Source organism: Pan troglodytes, chromosome 17, assembly GCF_028858775.2.
Source record: "Pan troglodytes isolate AG18354 chromosome 17, NHGRI_mPanTro3-v2.0_pri, whole genome shotgun sequence".
Classification (NCBI taxonomy): domain Eukaryota; kingdom Metazoa; phylum Chordata; class Mammalia; order Primates; family Hominidae; genus Pan; species Pan troglodytes.
The window spans coordinates 33298720-33312236 of record NC_072415.2 but is presented as its reverse complement, the minus strand read 5'-3'; the positions used below and the strand labels follow the sequence as shown (position 1 = coordinate 33312236).

Here is a 13517-nt window from a genome sequence, read left to right as displayed (position 1 = left end):
ACCCGAAGGAAGGCATTTATTCCAGGCATAGAAAACATCTCATCACATCCAAAACTAAGGTCTTTCGGCATGTGCACTGTACCTTGCTTTTAGCCAAAGGACACAATATTGAACTGTGAAGGCTACACCAAATCTTACCAAAGAAATACAATTTTGTAATTATTTGTGGAGAGTGGGTTGTTATAGCAGACTATGTTCACACCATGACAATTATGTTCTAGAACTGTGCAATTCAGTTAGGTAGCCACTAGCCACACTTGGATATTTAAGTTAATTAAAATTAAATTAAAAATTCAGTTCCTCTATTATACCACCCAAATTTCAAGTGCTCAACAGCAAATGTGGCTACCATATTGAATAGCACACATAAAGAACATTTCCATTACCACAGAAAGTTCTATTGGACAGAACTCTTCTAGAATTAGATCTGGAATATTTCTAGAAATGATATAATTGAATATGTTTACTTAACAAGCATTTGTGCTTTAAAATCTAAATGTTTAATATATTATATTAACCACAATATTTATGAAGGATTTAGAATGCTTTTTTGTTTGTTTGTTTTTTTGAGGCGGAGTTTCACTCTTGTTGCCCAGGCTGGAGTGAAGTGGCACGATCTCGGCTCACTGCAACCTCTGCCTCCCAGGTTCAAGCAATTCTCCTGCCTCAGCCTCCCGAGTAACTGGGATTACAGGCATGCGCCACCATGCCTGGCTAATTTTGTATTTTTAGTAGAGATGGGGTTTTTCCATGTTGGTCAGGCTGGTCTTGAACTCCTGACCTCAGGTGATCTGCCCACCTCAGCATCCCAAAGTACTGGGATTACAGGCATGAGCCTCCATGCCCGGCCTAGAATGCTATTTTTTAAAGTTACACTTTACTTCTGATTTTACACAGGTAGTTCAGGCACAAGATAATAAATTCAAAATGCACAAAAGAGTATATGGTGAAAAGTATTTCTCCCTCCCATTTGTATTCCCCAATCGCCACCGTTATCTGTTTTTTGGGTAGGGATGCTATTTTATAGAGATATGATGAAGAATAAATGTTATTTTCATAATAACTGTTTATTAATTTTAGAATCAATGTAAGTCAAAATAGTTTTTCAACACTGTTATGGAATTTTATTCTGAGGTACTTTATATTTTCATTAATGTCTCAGTTTCCATGATATTGCCATATTGTTATCTAAAAACATCTTTAGAAAGAAAGACATTTTTAGAAATCTAAGGTATTATATTTAGAATCCTGTTTTTAAAAGGTATTCAAACAAAACTCTAAGTTCAGAGATAGATACTTTCTGTAACTTACATTTTCCATTCTTGCTGTGTTCTTTCTCCCACATACTACTTCATCATGTTTGGTGGTGATATCTTTTCCTTTTCCAATAAAGCCCTTTTTAGGAGTGGGAACCGGTTTTGCTAAAGGCAATTGAAATAAGCCAGGTATATAAAAATAGCAAAGACTACATTGCTGCATTCAACGTTGTCTGAAAAGACATTTGAATCTAAGAGTAAATTACCAAATGAGATTCAAAGAAAAATATAAAACTAAAAGAGTTCATTGAAAAGATTAGTCTTCCTATACCTCTATTCTGCTGCCCCCAGAAAGTAAAAACTTTGGTACCTGGTCTGTAGGGATCATCACGAGTATCCTGCCAGTCAACCTCATCTTCAGAGCTATCGCTGTCTTCATAAGGATGCACTTTTCGATAATTTTCAAAGGAAATGGAAACTTAAGAAGCAAAAATAGTTGAAGATTTACTTAGGAGCACATTATGAGTGTTTTCTACCACTCAATGAAGTTGTCACAATAAGGTTATAATACCTTTGCTATCTCCATTGAATTTTTTTTCTTCACGCCTAAGCTGTGCATCATATTCTCTGTCATATTCCATCTGTAGCATCTGAGCCAGCATAAGGTCACTGGAAGTATCAATGTTTTCTCCAGTAATAAATGGTCCTTCAGCAACACTATTCAAAATAAGGCAATATAAACTAATGTAATGTGCTTAAGTAAACAGAGGTTGCCAATTATGAGAGTAGGAGGTGCCTTTTCCATGTTAAAATTGAACAATGGGAAAGAACTCTATCAAACCATTTACCTTCTCCTGCACAGCTAGCCTTAAGACCAATGGCATGCACCTGTGGGAGTACCAACTAGGATTAAGAGAACTGGGAGAGAAAGCTAAACTGAGGCCTAGAATTCATTTGTTCTGAATGAAAGTATGAGGCCAGGTGCAGTGGCTCATGCCTGTAACCCCAGCACTTTGGGAGGCTGAGGCTGGCGGATCATCTGAGGTCAGGAGTTCGAGACCAACCTGACCAACATGGAGAAACCCCATCTCTACTAAAAATACAAAATTAGGCAGACGTGGCAGCACATGCCTGTAATCCCAGCTACTCGAGAGGCTGAGGCAGGAGAATCACTTGAACCCGGGAGACAGAGGTTGTGATGAGCTGAGATTGTGCCATTGCACTCTAGCCTGGGCAACAAGAGCGAAATTCCATCTCCAAAAAAAAAAAAAAAAAAAGAAAGTCTGGATGTTTCATCCATCCATAATGAAAGAATAGATACATATTCATGAAAAGATAAACTACAAACACTTGATCAAAACTGTACCTCATCTAGTTCAACTGCAGCATTAACACGATATAACTAAAACCCACAGAAACAGTGGTTTGTCCAAGATAATAATGAAAACCAATGCAAAATCAGGACCAAAATTCAAGTATCACTGGACTCTCAATATGGTGCTTTCTTCTGCACTGCTTTTTCCAAACCACTTGTCATGACAATTACTCATCAAATCCTAAAACTCTGCTATAAGTTGCTAGATAAAGTATTTGTGAATTTTACTTACGCAACTTCAGGAAAAATGGCAGCTTCTTCTTCTAACTGCAATTCTTTGGCCAGCTGTTCACTCATTACATCAGCCAAAGAACAAGATATTGTATTTTGAGGAATAGCCCATGGACACTATGAAAAAAGAAAAAAGAACAGCTCAATTCATCATAATGAAATAAAGTACCTCTCATTTTACAAATAATGTTATATTTTGAGAATTAAACCATGTAGTTAAAAACCAGAAATGAATAACTAGCTATTTGCAGAAATCATCTCAAAAGTAAAAATATCTCCCAGGTCAAATTTAGTCAAGGATATATGTAAACTAAAACAGCCAAAAGCACTTTCTAGCCTGCTAAGTAGGTATATCCTTAAAGCTGAGGGGAAGCATCAGGCCCACTGGCATCCCCCCACTAGCCAATGAGTTCATGTAATTCCTCTTATTCCAATCCTTGCTCACCAAGCTACTTTCTGCTTATAATCTGATTTCCCAAGTAGATTTTCTTATAGGAATAGACTATGCCAACTAGCACCATCTGAAGCTTAATGAAAAGTTATATCTCATTCTAATGTAAGCATTGAGTCATCTAAGTGTACAAATTATGTCAGCCCCTCTCAAAACATCTTAGGATATGCTAAAACAAAAACAAGAACAGGCCAGGCGCGGTGGCGCACGCCTGTAATCCTAGCACTTTGGCAGGCCAAGGCGGGTGGATAACCTGAGGTCAGGAGTTTGAGACCAGCCTGGCCAACATGGTGAAACCCCATCTCTACCAGAAATACAAACAATTAGCGGGCTGTGGTGGTGCGTGCCTGTAGTCCCAGCTACTCAGGAGGCTGAGGCAGGAGAATCGCTTGAACCCGGGAGGTTAGGGTTGCAGTGAGTCGAGATCGCGCCACTGCACTCCAGCCTGGGTGACAGAATGAGACCCCCTGCCAAAAAAAAAAAAAAAAAAAAAAAAAAGCAAGAACAAACACCACATTTTTTTTAAATTTTATTTCTTTTTTTTTTTTTTTGGAGACAGTTTCCTCTGTCGCCCAGGCTGGAGTACAGTGGCGTGATCTCGGCTCACTGCAACCTCCACCTCCCCGGGTTCAAGCGATTCTCCTGCCTCAGCCTTCTGAGTAGCTGGGATTATAGGCATAAGCCACCATGCCCAGCTAATTTTTGTATTTTTAGTAGAGATAGGGTTTTGCCAAGTTGTCCAGGCTGGTCTCGAACTCCTAACCTCAGGTGATCTGCCCGCCTCAGCCTCCCAAAGTGCTGGGATTACAGGTGTGAGCCACCAAGCCTAGCCCCGAAATTTTATTTCTGAACTTTAGAAGCTGAGAAACAGGCTCTTAAAACAATACCAATACACACAGTAATATTCTGTCAGACCCAGTTGACCTTCCTCAGTGACATACTCCTGCCTCAGACTTCTTGAAATCAAACTGTAGGTTTATTTCAAATTTATAATTTCTGAGGGAGCAAGATGCTTTACTTAGCAGCAGCAAATGATTATATTTTATAGCCTACTGATTAAGACCTTTACTATTTAGTAAGATGCCTAAGCATCTCCTGAACTTGCCCAGCTCTTTCCATCCCTCTTCCATAATTCTACTCCAAGGTATCCCATTCGCTGGGTTACTTTCAGAGCATCCTAACGAATCTTTCTGCTCTCAATCTTGGTAATTTCCATTCTTCACACTGTAACACAGTAATTGTTCTAAAATGCAGATGTGATGGGTTCCATCTCCTTACTCAAAATCTTTTTTATTGTTTCCCATTGCTTTTAGGATAAAGTCCAAAACTCATTCCTTAACTACTACTGAGTGTCTAATTTAGAATATAGCATAAAATGGTATCTGTTTTAGCCACAAAATTATTTGATCAAGTTCAGCCAGTATAGGCCCTCTAGTTGGTCTAAAGGCCTGCTGCATGACACTCAGAGACAACTGGGCAAGTGACCTTTGTTCAGGTTCCACAGTACTGACATTCCGGAATTTACTTAGCTCAGGCTGTTTGGGTGGAGCAGCTAAGGGCGACAAATGATAACTATATTTATGCCTGAGTGAATGAGAATCAAGTTTTATCTAGTCTCACCCTGAGATTGAGGAAATACACCTGGTACCTAGCACATACCTACAATACACTATCACAGAACTCTTCCAGCCTTCTGTAAGGCCAGACTTGGGAGAGAAGAAGAGGCTTCCTGAAGGTCTGGTGTGTCTTTCATTCACTCAGAGCTTATCTGTAATTGAGTGGAGAACTCTCCTGGTAAGGATTTTAAGGTCTAGACTCTTGAAGCTTTCTATCATCTGGAGAACATAGCTAATTTTTTGGCCTCATGACTCTGCTGACTTCCTTCTGTATCCTCTAGGTAGAAGATACAATGCTGTTTAGCCTAGAAATGTTTCATCTGATCAGTTTCAAAGTCCAGGTTCCAAAAGGCAGGTGACTGTCTAACTCAGAATTCTCACTCACATTTGGCAATGACTAACAGTTACATAACAGACAATATCTGAATATTCACTATATTTAAGTCACTTGGTTAGATACACATAACTTACATAGATTACTTAAATCACACAACAATTGAGTAGTTGCAATCCATCCCCATTTTATGGATTTTAAAACTGAGATACACAAAGGCTTTTCTTTTAACCCAAGAAAACATCATAGATGGAAGTACCAAGCTCTGAACCAAGGCAATGCCAGGCTGCACTCTTAGCATTTTGCTATACAGCTTCCCTATCATCTCACTCTGAAATGTGTGAAGCAAACTGCCCTACTGACTGCAATATAAAATCCAAATTCCCCACCCTAGGCAACACAGCAAGATATCATCTCTACAAAAAAATTAAAAAACTAGCTGGGCACAGTGGCAAATGCCTGCAGTCCCAGCTACTCAGGAGGCTGAAGTAGGAGGTGGATCATTTGAGCCCTATGATTGTGCCACTGCACTCCAGCCTGGGTGACAGAGTGAGACCCTGGCTCTAAATAAATAAAATCCAAATTCCTCAGCAAAGGATGCCCTTTACAACTTGCCCTGATTTATCTTTCCAATCTCAACCCTCATCTATCCTACACTCTAGTAACACTAATTATATGCCAAAGATGGCATACTCAGGCCATGTGCAGTGGCTCACGCCTGTAATCCCAACACTTTGAGAGGCCGAGGCAGGCGAATCACCTGAGGTCAGGAGTTCGAGACCAGTCTGGTCAACATGGAGAAACCCCATCTCTACTAAAAATATAAAAATTAGTATTTTTTATACTAATTTACACTACAGGCATGGTGGCAGGTGCCCGTAGTTCCAGCTCCTCAGAAGGCTGAGGCAGAAGAATCGCTTGAACCCAGGAGGCAGAGGTTGCAGTGAGCCAAGATCGCGCCACTTCACTCCAGCCTGGGTGACAGAGTGAGACTGTCTCAAAAACAAACAAAAAAGATGGCATACTTTCCCCGCTGCATGCCTTCACACATTCCTTTCTCTACCATTGGTTTTTCTTCCTTCTTTATTTACACCAATTAAATGCCATCTCCTCTATAAGGCTGTCTCAATGTTACCAAAGTTGGACCCTTTCCTTTGTGTTCCCATAGCAGTATGCAAACACTGTTAATGCAGAACTCATCACTGTATTAGGGTTCATGCATTAGCCACAATGGAGCATGAACCCCTTGAAGGGTAGAGACTTCTCATCCACCCTCAGAGCCCAGGATAGAGCTTTGGATATAAAGAGGCATTCCAGTATTTCCTGAGCAGTATGTGCCAAAAGAAAACACTGGAGTGATTGGCTGCAGAGGTCTGATGCCTTTCTACATCCCTACTAATCTAATGTCCTTTTCCCCATCTTGGAAAGTCTGCCCTTTTGCCTGCCCACTTCTGAGGTTTCAACTCCTTTGCCATCTGTCAATTAATTCTGCTAAGGTATTAAAGTATTAGCTGACAATTTGTCAGAAGAGGCAAAAATGACAGGCAGGAATTTTGTTATTTTGAGGCAGAGATTGACCTACTCACAGATACACTGAATCAGAAAGTGAAACAAGTAGAGACCTCAAACAGCACCGAAGCACCCTTGCTGTCCACTCCTACTGACCCTAGACTCTAGAGACTATACTACCCTGTACCAGCTCAACTGGTCCACTTCACACTGAGGCAACTTCCTTGGGTGAGGTAAATAAGTAAAGATTTCAGAAAGGCTGCCACTCCCATACTTTGAAATCAAACCCAAACTCTTCAAGCCAACAATTAAAAGCCCTCCATACACTTTTTCCAGGCTGTGAGACGGACAGCTTCTGGGGTGGGGGGAAGACCCACTGCATTTTCCCTATAGGCACAGTGGTTTGCTATCCCAAGTGCTCAGAAAATTTACTGCAGGCTCCTCCTATGAACAGGTACCATAGGTTGTATATAAGGGAATCCTCTGTCATCTGTGACTCTTCAGTAAACCGCTTTTTGTAAAAAATCTAACAAGATGGGGGAAACGCCCTCCATAATCTTGCTCTGTTCTAGCTATCCAAAGTCATTTCCTACTATTCCATTCATCAACACAAACTCCCTATAGTGTCACAATCTGATGGGACACCCCATACAATCCTTTCCAGTCAGCGATTCTACTTCAAAGGACATCCATCAAGCTTTTAACCAGCCTCCTGGTTCTTTCTTTCCTGTTGCTAAATAACCCTAAGACCCACCCTGTTTTCCTCTCCTTTGCAAAACCGCCACCACTGAACTCTGTTCCTTGGGGTTCTTCACTACTACCGCATTCTCCCCCACCTGCCTGGCTGCACATTAGTGGGGAATCACCTCCCTTTCCTTCCACTTCCTAAAGATATGACCTTTGCTGCTTGTATCATTTTTTTTAAAGGTTTGCTGCAGACAATTATGGGTAAAGAATCAAGTAAAATTAAAAACAGCAGCCGGGGGCAGTGGCTCGCACCTGTAATACTAGCACTTTGGGAGGCTGAGGCAGGCGGATTGCTTGAGCTCAGGAGTTCGACACCAGCCTGGGCAACACAGTGAAACCCCATTTCCACTAAAATACAAAAAAAAAAAAAAAAAAAAAAAATTAGCCAGGCATGGTGATGCACACTTGTAGTCTCAGCTACTCTGGAGACTGAAGCACAAGAATTGCTTGAGCCCAGGGGTGGAGGTTGCAGTGAGCCAAGATTGCACCACTGCACTCCAGCCTGGGCGATAGAGTGAGACTCTGTCTCCAAAAAAAAAAAAAAAGAAAACCAGCAAACATGAAAGAGGCACACAGCAACAAAAATTCAGTCCTCTACTGGAAGCGAGTCAAGAGAAACATAACCTACAGGAAGGTCCCCTTTCTAACCATACAGCTAGAAGACATAATCTAAGTAGAATATTTAAGTAAGTAATTTTTCAACTCAAGACAAGTGTCTCTGAAAAAAATAATCTGGGACTACATAACAACACTAATCCATTTTTTAAAATTTTTTTGGTTTTAGAATAGTCTTACTTTTAAAAAACTAGAAAAAAACTGCCAAGACAGTACAGTTCCCAAATACTACACTCGGTAGTTTATCCTATTAATACCTTGCATTAGTATTATACGTTTGTCACAATTCACGAACCAATATTGATACATAATTATTATTAACTAAAGTCCATACTCTACTCTGATTTCCTTAGTTTTTCTCTAACATCCTTTTTCTGTTCCAGGATCCCATTCAGAATACATTTAGTTGCCACGTCTCCTTAAGCTCCTCTTAGGCAGTTGAGTTTCTCAGACTCTCCTTGTTTTTGATAACTTTGACAGTTTTGAGGAGTACCACTAATTTATTTATTTTTTTTACAACTCTCTATCAACAGAGCTACACACTTCCTCACTTTTGCTTACAGTTTGCCAATCCTCCCTTCTTGGAATATCCCCTAAAATTCTTTGTCCATAATAGTAGTTCACCATTTTGTAACTTGCACCCTGGTACTCTGGGAGAAGGATCCCCAACACCCATTCAGAGGGTCTATGAAGTCAAAATTTTCATAATAGTAATAATACATTATTTGTCTTTTTAACTCTCATTCTCCCAAGAGTGTGGAGTTTTCCAGAGTCTACATCAGATGTGATGACATCATCACTGATGGCCAGTGGAATGTGTGCTTGGTATTCTCGTGTTTTCTAAAATTTTCTAAAGAGTAGATTTAAGATATACAGGCATTTTTAGATATTTAACCCAGTTTGTTCTCAGTATTTCTACTATGCTCTTATTACCCACCTTCACTTATATCTGCTACAATCTACTTAGCTGTGAGGATGGATTTTCTTCAGATACTTCAACCTCACCACAGGTTGAATGAAAAAAGAAGATAGAAGAATCCAGATATCTTCTAATAAGTCAGATGTTAGAGATTTGCAAAAATATAAAATACTGTTCACTAATTTTTGTTTTCAAATATAGTTTTCTTTTGGCCAGGTGTGGTGGTTCACACCTGTAATTCTAGTACTTTGGGAGGCCATGGTGGGAAGACTGCTTGAGGCCACACGTTCCAGACCAGCTGAGCAACACAGTAAGATCTCAACTCTATTTTTTTGTTTGTTTTCTTTTTCCACTTTTCTCACATGTTCTAATCTATTTTTTAAAGTTTTCTTTAAATATAAAAATGCTATTTATGTTAACATATGACTTTTTTTTTTAAAGCCAGCCAAATTTAGCAGCGGGGAGGTTGTATATCAACTTTAGTGACACTAATGTTAATAAGTTCTGATAACCCACTACCATCAGACTAGCATGACTTTTAAATGACTTAAAATTTTTCTATTTCTCAGTTTTAATTTCAGATTGATAAATATCAATTGATATACTCAATGTAAACAAAAGACATTTGGGGTCCTCAATTTTTGAGAGTATAAAGAAGTCCGGGCTGGGCGTGGTGGCTCACACCTGTAATCCTAACATTTTGAGAGGCCAGGGCGGAAGGGGGTGGGGTACTGCTTGAGCCCAGGAGTTCAAGACCAGCCTAGGCAACATGGTGAAATCTGATCTCTACAAAAAAATACAAAAATTGGCTGGGCGCGGTGGCTCACACCTGTAATCCCAGCACTTTGGGAGGCCAAGGTGGGAGGATCACAATGTCAAGAGATCGAGACCATCCTGGCCAACATGGTGAAACCCCATCTCTACTAAAAATACAAAAATTAGCTGGGCATGGTGGCATGCACCTGTAGTCCCAGCTACTCGGGAGGCTGAGGAAGAAGAATTGCTTGAATCCAGGAGGCGGAGGTTGCAGTGAGCTGAGATCATGCCACTGCTCTCCAGCCTGGTGACAGAGCGAGACTCCATCTCAAAAAAAACCCAAAAATTAGCTAGGTGTGGTGGCACTGGCCTGTAGTCCCAGCTAATCAGGAGGCCAAGGTGGGAGCCTGCCAGGTCAAGGCACAGTGTGAGATGTGATCATGCCACTGCACTCCAGCCTGGGTGACAGAGTGAGACCCTGTCTCAATTAAAAAAGAAAGAGGCCAAGGTGGGCGGATCACGAGGTCAGGAGATCAAGACCATCTTGGTTAACACGGTGAAACCCCGCCTCTACTAAAAATACAAAAGATTAGCCGGGTGTGGTGGTGGGCACCTGTGGTCCCAGCTACTCGGGAGGCTGACAGGAGAATCGCTTGAACCCAGGAGGCGGAGCTTGCAGTGAGCCGAGATCGCGCCACTGCACTCCAGCCTGGGCAACAAAGCGAGACTCCGTCTCAAAAAAAAAAAGGAAAAGAAAAAAAAAAAAGAAAGACGCTGGGCATGGTGGCTCACGCCTGTAATCCCAGCAGTGTGGGAGGCCGAGGCGGGTGGATCACTTGAGGTCGGAGTTTGAGACCAGCCTGGCCAATATGGTGAAACCCCATCTCTACAAAAAAAAATACGAAAATCAGCTGGGCGTGGTGGCAGGCGCCTGTAATCCCAGCTACTCAGGAGGCTGAGTCACAAGAATTGCCTGAACCCGGAAGGCAGAGGTCGCAGTGAGCTGGGAGCAAACCACTGTACTCCAGCCTGGGCGATAGAGCCAGACTCCGTCTCAAATAAATAAATAAATGAAAAGGAAAGAAAGGAAAGAAAAGAAAGGAAGGAAAGAAAGGAAAGGAAGGAAGGAAAGAAGTCCTGACTAAAAAGTTTTGAGAATCCTTCCATTTTTCAAAACCCTCCTCAAATCTTCACCTCCTCCATGTAGGCTTCCGTAATCACTTTGGTTTTAAAGGTTAGGGAAAAAAAGGATTAATGATCGTACTTTCAGCCTGTTTCTAATTGTTTTGCCTTTCAAAACACTGTCCTCCCAATAGAGCGTCTATAAATCCCAGAAGCATTTTTGTTGCACAATGAAAATGGAATTTTATAGTTCTGATGATGTACACTTAAATAAAAATATGACTGTTAAATAGTTTATTACTGAATTAGTTTTGTAAGTGAAATTTGTTCTGAGATTAGGATGTATTCTGAATAGAGTCTGTCTCATTTGACATTTTTACCAGCCTTTGCCAATGCTTAACTGAAGGACTTTAACATACAGGGTATATATTCATAATACTAGTCTGTCTACTGATTTCATCCTTTTATGTCTGCTAATCTTGACCTTGTAAACAAGGTCTCAAGGAAAAATACACAAAATAACATGCAGACATAACCACATTTGCCAACGCAGTATCTCAGATTCTTCCAACAGCTGTACGAGAACTTTTACAAAATTAACTTTTGGTTACTTAATAGCTAATTATTGGCCCCTTTTCCTGTTAAGGCCTAGCCTGAAGATCTAATAAGACCTTTTAAATGGGAACAAATATTCTGTGTTAGCATGTAAAGAACAACTATGAAGCTAAAAAAGCTAGACTCCTTCACGACCTTAATATGTGGAACAAAAAAATCCCAATGGAAGCACTCTGCTCTCAAGCAGACCCTCCATAAAGTGGCAGAAAAGTATTTTCATCCATATAATCAAAGTATCATGAAAAGGACCTGCCTGGAAACCAGAAAGCAAATGTGAAATAAAGGTCTTTAGTTTGCCACTCTATGAAAAAGTTTAAACGTCAAAGCTTAGGCAGATAATGAAATTCATAAGCACTTTACAGTCCGTGGTGCGCACTTGAATTTCAGCGTCGAGGGAGGAGGGTGCGCCTGGGTTTTATCTTTTACTACTTCAAAAACAAGACATTTCCAAACTGGGATAACCACACTTATCAAATTAAGTAAACAGCTTCCTAAACCAACTTTCTGTCTGGCTAGCTGTGTATTCGGCTGACTCACTTGGCCATTGAAAAACAAGATCGTGCTTGTTTCCCCTCCAGTATCATCAGGGTGTGTAAGCCAGTCCTGCTCAAATACATGCTACGGTGATACAGAAAGTACGCTGAAGAAATAGAGAGCCCTAACCACTCAAGGTGGCCTTTGGGAGATCCAGCCGCCCTCCGCCCCTCTTTTCGCTCCCTCCTTTCGCTCCCTCCATCCCCATCCCGGCACCCCCGCGGCCAGTGCCTCCTTGACGAGTTCGGCGGGGTCCCGCCCCAGAACTTCCCGAATCGCCCACGAAGCCGCCCTCTCCGAGCTTTCCGAGAGATCCAGCCCGTGTGACCAAGGCTAGTACTCCAGTCTCGTCTGCCACTTACCTTGCTGGGTCCCCAGGCCGCTGCCGTCCCGGGCTCAGGCGATGCCACTCCTACCAGATCCATTCGGGGATGAAGGCAGAGACAAGAACAGAGCAGAGAGGTGGCAGGACGGGCAGCAGGCTCCGCCGAGGAGACAGGCGGGACACGGGCGACTAGCTGCTGATGTCGGAGCGCAGGTGACAGATGGCGGCGACGGCGGCGACGGCGGCGGCCGCGTCCGGAACTGGATCTCTCCTCTTCCGCCCTCTTCGCTAGGACAGTCGCTTGCAATTGGCCGCACGCCCCTAGCTCCTCCTTAAGGCACCTTTCCCCGCCCCCGGGCGGGCTACTTCCGGCCGCTGACCGCCGGGCTCGGAGAAGCAAGCATCAGCTGGCTGTCGCTTGGGGTCACGTTGCCTGTGTCGGGCAGGGCAGGGCAAGAACTGGGTGTGGCTTCCTTTGGCCCAGGCTCTGCCCTGTCCCCGCACTGCCATCTCCTTCTTTCCTCCTTGGCACCCCAAAAATTGCCGCTGGATCTAAACTAGATTAGACTGGTGGATTGTAAATAAATAAACAAACTAGGCTCTCTCTGTTCATTCATTATTTCCTGGAGCAGTTCTAAACTGGGATGACTTGGGAGACAGAAAACGGCAGGTTTATAGAGGGAAAGGGCCTGGAAAGGACGGTCGGAGTTTGTGGTTGTTGTTGTTGAAGGGCGGGGCGTGGAATGCGGAAAATGTGTAAAATGTGTTACGTAACAGTGAACAAAAATAAGACTGCATAATAAAACTTTTGATTCTGTATTTTGTAGAGATTCTAATAAAATGACCAGATAAAAGATAACTAAGCATTGCATTTCACTTAGTATATCAATGCACTGTTCAAATCTTTCATTAACTTTTTAGTCCTCAAAATTACCGTGAGAGCTAAATTATTATCTCTATTTTACTGATATTGAAACTGAGGCACAGAGAGGTAAAGTAATTTAGTTGAGGTCACACAGATAACAAGTGGCAAAGCTAATAAGGGGTGAACCCAGACAATCGGTTTGGGAACTGGACTGGCTGTACATTATATTTTGACTATAAACTATACA

The 13517-nt window shown here is 41.9% G+C and overlaps 1 protein-coding gene across 3 annotated transcripts in view; it reads right to left on the bottom strand.

Moving 5' to 3' along the window:
- RIOK3 (RIO kinase 3) overlaps positions 1 to 13177 on the bottom strand; it is a 30301-nt gene extending 17124 nt beyond the window's left edge. For all 3 annotated transcript variants that reach the window (XR_010151870.1, XM_523888.8, XM_016933447.4), the window contains exons 1-5: positions 12443 to 13177; positions 2864 to 2979; positions 1828 to 1973; positions 1627 to 1734; positions 1312 to 1421 (exon numbers count right to left, since the gene is read on the bottom strand). Coding sequence is in view for 2 of the 3 variants with exons in the window: in XM_523888.8 (XP_523888.2) it covers positions 1312 to 1421; positions 1627 to 1734; positions 1828 to 1973; positions 2864 to 2979; positions 12443 to 12505 (543 nt within the window). In the remaining variant the exon portion in view is untranslated. The remainder of the gene's footprint in view (positions 1 to 1311; positions 1422 to 1626; positions 1735 to 1827; positions 1974 to 2863; positions 2980 to 12442) is intronic.
- Positions 13178 to 13517: the final 340 nt, after the last annotated feature.